Here is a 10,561-nt window from a genome sequence, read left to right as displayed (position 1 = left end):
TCAATTGTGTCCTTAGGCTTCCCATACACGCCCATGAAGCCTAGCAGGTTCACACAAAGATTATTCATCAGATGCATCATGTCGATCGTGCTGCGGACCTCTAGGACTTGCCAATAGGGTAGCTCCCAAAATATGGACTTCTTCTTCCACATGGGTGCATGACCATTGGCGTCCTTCGAAACAGGTTGGCTGCCAGGTCCCTTTCCAAATATTACTTTCACAACATTGACCATATCGAGGACGTCCTCACTAGTTCGGTTGCGAGGCTTGGTTTGGTGGTCTGCCTTACCTTTAAAATGCTTGCCTTTCTTTCTTACGGGGTGATTTGCAGGAAGAAATCATCGATGCCCAAGGTACACGACCTTGTGATACTTTTTCAAGAATATACCTTTCATGTCATCGAAACAGTGCGTGCATGCATTATATCCCTTGTTTGATTGTCCTGAAAGATTACTTAGAGCTAGCCAATCATTGATTGTTACGAACAACAATGCTCGCAGGTCAAAGTGCTCCTGCTTGTGCTCATCCCACACGTGTACACCTGGCTTGTTCCACAAAAGTAGAAGTTCTTCAACTAGTGGCCTCAGGTACACATCGATGTCGTTGCCAGGTTGCTTTGGGCCTTGGATGAGCACCGGCATCATAATAAACTTACGCTTCATGCATAACCAGGAAGGAAGGTTGTAGATACATAGTGTAACAGGCCAAGTGCTGTGACTACTACTCTGCTCCCCGAAAGGATTCATACCATCCGTACTTAAAGCAAACCTTAAGTTTCTTGCATCACTTGCAAACTCGGGGAATTCTCTATCGATTGCTCTCCACTGGGACCCATCAGCAGGGTGTCTCAATATATTGTCTACCTTACGGTCTTCTTTGTGCCATCGCAACAACTTTGCATGGTCTCTGTTTCTAAAAAGATGTTTCAAGCGTGGTATTATAAGAGCATACCACATAACCTTGGCAGAGATTTTCTTCTTGGGACGTTCGCCCTCAACATCACCAGGGTCAGCTCGCCTGATCTTATACCGCGACGCGTGACATACAGGGCATGCATCCAACTTCTCGTACTCCGTGCCACGGTAGAGGATGCAGTCATTAGGACATGCATGTATCTTCTGAATTTCTAATCCTAAAGGGCAGACTACCTGTTTTGCTTCGTACGTGGTGCTGGGCAATTCGTTATCCTTCGGAAGCATCTTCTTTTGGATTTTTAGTAACTCCGCGAATCCCTTGTCAGATACACCATTCTTTGCCTTCCATTGCAATAATTCCAATGTGGTACCTAACTTTTTCTGCCCCGCATCACAAGTTGGGTATAGCAATTTCTTGTGATCCTCTAGCATGCGGTCGAACTTGATCTTCTCCTTTTCACTTTCGCATTCTCTTTGTGCGTCACAAATGGCCTGACCAAGATTGTCAGCGGGCTCCTCCTCTGCCCCTACCTCTTCTTCAGCGGGCTTCTCCTCTGCCCCCACCTCTTCTTCAGCGGGCTTCTCCTTTGCCCCCACCTCTTCTTCAGCTTCTCCCATTGCAGTATCATTGAAGGCACCATATTCGGCAAAAATGTCATCATCGCCCTATTGTTCTTCTTCACCTTCTTCCATTACAACTCCGGTTTCTCCGTGCTTCGTCCAACAAATATAGTTTGGCATGAAACCCGACTTGAACAAGTGTGAATGAAGAGTCTTTGAGTTAGCATATTCCATCGTATTCTTACATACGGCACATGGGCAGCATATGAAACCATCGCGTTTGTTTGCCTCAGCCGTACGTAACAAAGAATGCACGCCGTCCATGAACTCTTGGGAGCGACGATCAGCATTGTACATCCAATGCCGACTCATCTGCATTACATGACATAAATACCGTATTAAAACCTAGAACATAATTAGTTAATTATACAACATGCATACCACCACAAAAGCTATAAATTTAAGAAAGCCTCGCTATAATGTAGACAATCCCAACTACCACTAAAAACACTAAAGCTAAAATGCACTTCAGCAGCATAAGGATTTCGCGACCAATCCCAACTAAAATAGACAGATCCCCTGTTTGTTCAACATCTTTGGGCTTCTTCGGCTGGATCACTGCCTCATTAGCCGCCATATCTGTTTGTTGTGCAAGATATTTTTGCACGAGTTCAACATACTCTTCCTCCCAGTAGAAGCCTGAACATCCAGTGCCATCCCACTGAAATTAAAACAGAAAATTAGAACTTTAATCACAACCATCATGAAAATAGGTATAAACTAACCATAGTCATTAAATACGATAAAATAACTCACATTGCGATCCGAACACTTGTAGAAAATGCGACACTTGTTGGGACCCTCCTTCTTCACTCGGTACTCCATCACAATCTTCGTCTCATCACAACACTTGCCGCATGCAATGAGTGGGAGGCCCGACCTAAGTCGCTTTGGAAACCCATGAGAGGCCGAGGACCCGAAAGCAGTTGCCATCTAGTCTCTATACTCATTTTTTAATATACTATAAATTTCTTATTTTATAAACAAATAAAATTAAAAAAACTTTAAAATTCTCTATATCTCTAAACAATGAAGTGTGCTATGCATGCTACAAATGAACGTTGAATACTAGTTTTTAATAGCTACTTTAACCTTCCTTCATGTAAATATGCAAGCTTGAAGTGATTTGAGCTCAAATTGCTTACAAATGAAAAAAAACCACAATAAAGAACCATATATATAGTGAACAAAATGAGATAAGACAATGGTGAAACATGAGAGTATAAAGTCGGTAACCTTTAGAACCGAAGAATCGACGGAGGAATCGAAGAAATCGATGGAGGAATCGAAGAATGGATGGAGAAAGAGCAAGAACACTGCTTAAATTTGAACTGAAGCTCTCGGGCGGGCTCGGGGAGGATGATGACGGCCAGCAGGATTTATAGGGGGGACCTTTAGTCCCGGTTGGTGGATCCAACCGGGACTAAATGTCACTTTTCAGTCCCAGGCCATGCCACTAGCCGGGACAAGAGCTTTACTCCTGGTTGGAGCCACCAACCGGGAGTAAAGGTCGACCTTTAGTCTCAGTTGGTGGCTCCAATCGGGACTAAAGATCCCCTGCCACAACGGCCTGGCGCAGGAGCCGTTGGGCAGGGACCTTTAGTCCCGTTGGAGCCACCAACCGGGACTAAAGGTCTCTCTAGTCCCGGGCGTAATATTTTCCGGAACTAGAGCCTGGTTTGGCCCTTGAATCAAAGATCTGTTCTCTGCTAGTGCAATCTATGAAGACGAGAAGCAAGCAAGGAGAGATGGCCAGGCTGGGCGACCACCATGGGCAGCTAACCTCTTATTTTGTCTTTGTTTATTTGTCTTGTCTTTCTTTGTTTATCAGGTACACGTGTGCATGGTGATGGTCGGTATGTGAGCTAGCCGGAGCCGGCGCCCGTGTTGCCCGGTGCACCGTCGAGCTGGGTTACATGGTGATCGGGTTCGTCGCCGTGGCAGCAGGCAACCAACCGTGGCCAAAGTCTCACGCTTGGTTATCGACTCCGAGTGATCCATCTACAGTCAGCGTGTGACGTTCATCATCTACGCCAATGACGTCCTCGCACCGGGGAGACGAGCCCGGACACCATCGACAGCGGCTCCACACCACCTACTACGCCGACGCCGGCGAGGCGTGCGACATGGGCGAGAGACTCCACCCACTTCTACGCTCCGTCCGAGCACTGGGGGATGCATGAACACGTGTGTCGTGCATGCGCAGCTAGCATGCATGTGTACGTGCAAGGCTCCATGCAACAAGGAAGCACAAGCAATCAAGGCGGCCGGCTGTACGCCCCGGATCAGATGCATCTACCACGCCGGATGCAAGTCTTCATCAAACTACTACAATTTCAACAACTCCACCAGTTCGAAGCAGTCCAAGCTACACCAATCATGCACGTGCTACTACCACGACAACACCACGCGCCGTTCGACACGCAGGCGGGCGTAGCTGATGCCCCAGCTCCATGGATTCCGACGAGGCCATGGATCACCCCGACGACACCCACACCTACACCAACACACATGCATGGAGACGTGCAGCGAAGATTAAAGACGACGACCAAAACAGCTTAATCAGAGGTACTCTGTGAGCCTAACTCGCGGGGGTAATTAACGAGGAGCCTTTCGAGGCCCTAGGAACCAGAAGACCACATCGCCTATGTCAGCCCAAGTCAGATCGCCGCCAGTGGGCTACTTGTGGAGCGCACATGTATCGGGAACTCGCATTTATATTTTCATTAAATATGAATAAATATGTGTTCCCGTCTCTTTGTTTATTTGTGTACTTTAGTACACTCGCACACCCGCACAAATTTTTATTATGACCAGAGAGATCCTCTGTTGAGTCAATTTTTTCTGTCCAAACAGTCTTCATGAAAGCCTTATGTAGGTATAGGGTGTTTGAAGGTGCCTCTTTCCTTTGTTGTTGTGTGAATTTTAGTCTCTAACCGGTGACGGACAAACAAAGGAAGAAGACGACCAGATTAATCTCAGATTAATCTTATTTCACTACTACATAATATTTATTGGAGGCAGGCGTTTTTTATTTTTGGAGGCAGGCATTGCAACCGCCTCCAATCAAAGGTCACGGTTAATCCGTGACCTATGGAGGCGGTTGCTTTGCCCGCCTCTGTAAATCAAACACAAAAAACAAAAGAAAAGAAAAACCCGTGGACAGGCCCGTCGAGCCCATCCACGGGCCCGTTGAGCCCATCAATGGGCCGCCGCCGCTAGCTGCTCGCCGGTGCCGCCGGGGAAGAAGGCCCCGCTCTGCGCGCCACCGCAGCCAGGGTTGCTCGATCCACCACCGGATCCGCCGCTCCTCCCTCCGCCATCGCCGGAGGTGGACGGGGTAGATCCGCCGCGCCTCGATCCGCAGCGACCATGACCCGATCCGCCCTAGCCGCGTCTCGACCCGCCACCACCGCGACCCAATCCGCCCCCGGCGCGACTGGATCTGCCACCGCGGCGGCCTGATCTGCCCCCGTCGCGACCGGATCCGCCGCCGAGGGGCCGTCGTGACCCGGTCCATGCTCAGTGGCGGGGAAGAAGGGGGAGGGGCGTCGGATCCGCTAGTTGTGGAGGTGCTCCGGCTCGCCGGTGGTGGGGGAAGGCTAGATCCGCGCTCGGGGAGAGGGAGAGCGCCGCCGCCTACAGGGGAGAGGGAGAGGGAGGGCCGCCGCCACCTGTGGGGGAGATGAAGAGGAGAGAGGCGCCGCCGCTTGTGGGGGGGATGAAGAGGAGAGGGAGAAGGAAGGAGCCCTGCCACCGCCGCCTGTGGGGGAGTGGGAGGAAGGAGACGGAGAGGGAGGGGCGGGCGAGGCTGCGAGAGGGAATTAGACAGAGAGGGAGGGGCGGGCTGCGGGCGAGACTGCAAGAGGGAAGGAGACAGAGAGGAGTGATGGGCGCCGTGGCTGTCTACGTGTGAGGAGAGAATGACCGAAGAAAACCCTAAGCCCTTGTTTATATATGACCCGTTACAATGGACTTTGCCTGGGCCTGAGCTGAGCCAGTATTTTTGAAGGCGGGCATTATAGTGTGCCCGCCTCCGAAAATACATTTATGGAAATGACCGCCTCCGAAAATAGGCTATTTTTGGAGATGGTTGTCTTAAGGCGCCCGCCTCCGTAAATTGATATTTTGAGACGCGCAAAAGTGCGCGCCTCCGTTAATAAAAAATGCCCGCCTCCGTTAATCGCAAGCATTAACCACGGCGGTTGGATTTTTTGACCGCCTCCATTACTAAAAGGGCACCGTCTTACAAAATTATTTGTGTATTAGTGTTTTTAAAGGAATTTTGTTTCAAATTGTCCATATTTTATAATCTCTATTATTTTCCTTGATAAGTATTAGATATGAGGTACTTTTTTCAGTGTCTTTATAAAAAAGAAGGGTAAAGTGCATTTTCAACCTTCAAAGATAAATGGTTGATGACCTTTTCTCTCCATCTTTCCTCCCCAACCCATCCTCTTCCTTTGCCTCTAATATCGATGAGACCTGCCATAATAATATTTAATCTGAATTTCTAGTGGCTTTTCTCGACGACGCTCAAGATGAATAGAACTTTGTTGAACTCTGAAATCAGAATGTAGTTCTTATGCTAAATCCAACAATCAACCATAAAATATTGGAGCGTGAACATGCCGCAAGATCCAACATTTTGAAACTAGTTCAAAATGCATATGCAGCGATGGAAGAATATCGTCAATCGTTAGTTGAATCATTGGGACATAGTAATTCTATCTTTGAGATTTTGCGGAGGACGAGTTCAACGTTAGAAACTTAAAATTAGTTCTTTGATGTGGGACTTTGGTTGGGTCCCCAATTCAGATGTCAAATTCTGAGTTTCACAAAGTTTAAATAATGTCAAAACAGAAATCACCAGTTTGTAAATTAATAAACTGCAATCTTCTTTTTATCCCTTCCACTTTCTTGGGGAGCTGCTTCGTGCAGACGACATGCTTCGGCGAGGGACTCACGTCGTCGCGAGGTAGCCAGCACCAATGCTTTCTTTAGCAAACTCCACGTTGCGAAGTGAGGAGAGAGAAAGACTCGTTCAAGTCATGTCTCCCTCCTCAACCTCTGGCGACCTCTCCTCTCTCTCCTACACCTCCTCCATTCCCTATCCTCCCTCCACGCTTCTCTCTCCCCTTGCATGCCTCACAAACCAGACGTGCCGTCCAGCCATTATTGAGGCATTGACCTTGGTTATTCGTTGCGCCGAGCTTGGCCGCGGCAAGAGATGGACAGGATCCCCGTCGCGCCGCTCAAGTCCAGCAGCTTCTCGGCGGCCACCTCCCGCGAGGAGAAGCTCGCCCGAAACCTCTCCCTCGGCCCCATCAAGCTCAACGAGCACATCAAGGAGGCGCAGAAGGAGAAAGCAGCCGCCGTCGACAATGCCGGCGAGGCGGGGGCCGACGCCGTGCCCGTGGAGGCCGCGGAGCCGGACCTCGCCGCGCTGTCGGCGGAGATCGACGCGTTCCTTGCGGCCCCCAGGGACGGCGACGCGCCGCCGGCCGTGTCGGAGGTGACACTGGACAGGTTCGCCAGCGCCGTCGAGCAGGAGATTGCGCAGTCGGAGGGGACCGACAATAAGTGGGCGCCGAACGAGGCCGGGGATGCGCCGCCGCTCCTCGCCGCGATCAAGCGTCTGGCCGCGCTCGCGTCCGCGCTCACCGCGGACAACACTGCGCCGGGCGGCGCCACCACGTACACCATCGGGGTGCACCGCGTCACCGGCGTGCTGCACCGCGCCATGACGTTCGTGGAGGACGAGTTCCACGGGATGCTGGAGGACCCGCGCGTCGCCAAGGTGGCGCCGCAGGCCGCCGACACGGGCAGCGCCACGGGCCGGTCCATGAAGCGGCCGCCGTCGTTCGGGCACGGCGCGGAGCTGGACCGCTGCGTCGTGCCGACCGCCTTCGGCGACGCGTCGCCGCCGTTCCCTCCGGAGACCGTGGGCCGGCTCCGCGCCATGGCGGAGGCCATGTTCGCCGCGGGGTGCGAGACGGAGTGCACGCAGGTGTTCCTGGTGGCGCGGCGGAACGCGCTGGACGCGTCGCTGCAGAGCCTCGGGTACGAGAAGGCGAGCATCGACGACGTGGTGAAGATGCCCTGGGAGGCGCTGGAGTCGGAGATAGCGACGTGGATCAAGGCGTTCCGGCACACCGTCGAGGTGGACCTCCCCGGCGAGCGCGACCTGTGCGCGCGCGTGTTCGCCGCCGGCGGGCAGCAGAGGTGCCTCGGGCGCGACATCTTCGCGGACCTCGCGCACTGCGCCATGCTGCACTTGCTCAACTTCACGGAGGCCGTGGTGCTGACGAAGCGCGCCGCAGAGAAGCTCTTCAAGGTGCTGGACATGTACGAGGCCGTCCGCGACGCCGTCCCCCTGGTGGACGCGTTCCTCGTTCCGCCGGCGGCCGACGACGGCGAGGGCGAGGGGGCCGGAGCCGGGGGGCCTGGTGCCACAGCGGACGAAGACGGCGGCGGCAGCGGCAGCGCGTCCACCGCCCTGGTTGACCTGAAGCACGAGCTGGCGTCCGTGCGCACCCGGCTGGGCGAGTCGGCGGCGGCCATCTTCTGCGACCTGGAGAGCTCCATCCGCGCGGACGCCGGGAAGCAGCCGGTGCCCGGCGGCGCGGTGCACCCGCTGACCCGGTACCTGATGAACTACCTCAAGTTTGCGTGCGAGTACAAGAAGACGCTGGAGCAGGTGTTCCAGGAGTACCGGCGCCCCGACGACGACGACGACGCGGAGCACGGCGGCGGCGGCGGCGGCGGGGACCCGTTCGCAGCGCAGCTGATGGAGGTGATGGAGCTGCTGCACGGCAACCTGGAGGCCAAGTCGCGGCTGTACAAGGATCCGTCGCTGAGCAGCATCTTCCTGATGAACAATGGGCGGTACATGCTGCAGAAGATCCGGGGCTCGCCGGAGATCAACGCCGTTGTGGGCGAGGCGTGGTCGCGGAAGCGGTCTACGGACCTGCGGCAGTACCACAAGAACTACCAGCGGGAGACGTGGAGCCGCGTGCTCAACCTGCTGCGCGACGACGGCGTGATCACCGTGAAGGGCCACGTGCAGAAGCAGGTGCTCAAGGACCGGTTCAAGCAGTTCAACGCCGCCATGGACGAGATCCAGCGGACGCAGGGGAGCTGGGTGGTCAGCGACGAGCAGCTGCAGTCGGAGCTCCGCGTCTCCATCGCCGCCGTCATCGTGCCGGCGTACCGGTCCTTCCTGGGACGGTTCTCGCAGCACTTCACCGCGGGGAGGCAGACGGAGAAGTACGTCAAGCTCAGCGGCGAGGACCTGGAGGCCATCATCGAGGAGCTCTTCGACGGCAACGCCGTGTCCATGCCCAGGAGAAGGACGTAATAATTAACAAGGATCCGGCAACCCGTGCCGTGCGTCGCTAATTTGGTTTTTATAAACCATTGTTACAGTATCTTATTTTTCTGTTTTTCTTAATTTCGATCGAGTTGCTCTCTTCTGCATTGCTCTTGCTCAATCACGGCAGATAGTTGTGTAATCATCGATTAATTAATCGATACATGTACCTGTTCATATATATATTACTCCCTCCTGTGAAAAATACTTGACACATTTTACTTTTTCGGTCTTTGATGCATATCTTTGGCTAGTAATTTAATTCTTCTAGAATATACTACTCATATTTTTTTTTCAAATTTAATATAGACGTGTAGTTTTTTTTCTAGCTCCTCCTAAATTTATTAATGTAGACATAGATGATTTTTTGTGCACAGTTGTTGAATCCGTGCTGATTTTTTTAGCGTTTTGATTTTGACTTTTGACACCAATGTCATGTGAAGGAGGAGGAGCGGCAGGCAGTAGCTGCAAGTCGGCAAACAGCCATGTAAGGCCCATGCTGCGAGGTATGGTCGTATGGTCAGGCCGGGCCACTGGCGGTTGCTCGTAAGGCCCATAGCACCGCTCATTCGAAAAGTTATTATAGAACGGAACATTTGAAACATTGGAACACATTACAGGCCTGCCAGAACTAGCTATCACACTTCCAGAGCGGACCTTAATTTCAATGGGCTTGGGCTGAGCTTCTTCCTCACATGCTTTCTGCACTATGTGGTGGCGTGGAAACATGACATGCCGGAGTTCTTCACCCCTCTTGACACGATGACAATTTCCAACATACCTCTCTATACGAGGAGGTAGGAGGACTTCCGGGCGTGACATTTTGACAAACAGGGCAGCTGCTCGGTATCCTCGGCGTTTCATATGCTCGTCCGTCGACGGGAGCATCACGACGCGGCCGTCAAGAACGTTGCTGGTCGCTTGTATCACCGGACTGATTCGTGATTCGAAGGAATGAATGTCACTGCGGAAGGTGAGTCCCTCAAAGATCCGTATTTTTCTCTGGCAAGCACTCGCTGCCGACCGGAGACGTGCTCCACCATAGGAAGATGACACAAGGTAGCGTCTGCTTCTTCTGTGGGATGGAGGATTCGTGGAGACAACTCCACTACTAGGAATAGAGACTTTGCCGAGTGCAAAATTCTTTACTGAGTGTCAAAAATCGGACACTCGGCAAATACCTTATTTGTCGAGTGTTTGCCGAGTGCAAAATTCTTTGCCGAGTGTCAAAAATCGGACATTCGACAAAGGACTTCTTTGCCGAGTGCCAGACTCTCGGCAAAATCTCTACACTCGGCATAGGCTGCCCGCGAAACGACGTTCGGTCACGGCCTTCTTTGCCGAGTGCCTGCTGTTAGGCACTCGGCAAAGATTTAATTTTTTTTAAAAAATTCTTTGCCGAGTGCCTCCCTGATCTGGCACTCGGCAAAGAATTTTTTTAATACTTTGCCGAGTGCCCCTGGCACGGCACTCGACAAAGATTTAATTTTTTTTATAATTTCTTTGCCGAGTGCCCCTGTGGATGCACTCGGCAAAGAGGAATTTTTTTTCAAAAATTTTAAAACACTCTTTGCCGAGTGCCTTATGCCTGGCACTCGGCAAAGACACCCTTTGCCTAGTGCCATGCCCCGGCACTCGGCAAAGTTTTTTTTGT

General features: G+C 52.3%; 1 protein-coding gene across 1 annotated transcript; it reads left to right on the top strand.

The window, feature by feature from the left end:
- The first annotated feature begins 6,721 nt into the window (after positions 1-6,721).
- LOC136487861 (exocyst complex component EXO70C1-like) lies at positions 6,722-9,097 on the top strand. Its single transcript, XM_066484970.1, has one exon. It carries the CDS (start codon positions 6,766-6,768, stop codon positions 8,893-8,895), a length of 2,130 nt encoding a protein of 709 aa, XP_066341067.1. The 5' UTR covers positions 6,722-6,765; the 3' UTR covers positions 8,896-9,097.
- The last annotated feature ends 1,464 nt before the right edge of the window (positions 9,098-10,561 follow it).

Source organism: Miscanthus floridulus, chromosome 10, assembly GCF_019320115.1.
Source record: "Miscanthus floridulus cultivar M001 chromosome 10, ASM1932011v1, whole genome shotgun sequence".
Classification (NCBI taxonomy): Eukaryota; Viridiplantae; Streptophyta; class Magnoliopsida; order Poales; family Poaceae; genus Miscanthus; species Miscanthus floridulus.
The sequence above is the reverse complement of the archived record's forward strand: the minus strand, read 5'-3'. Positions and strand labels throughout refer to the sequence as shown.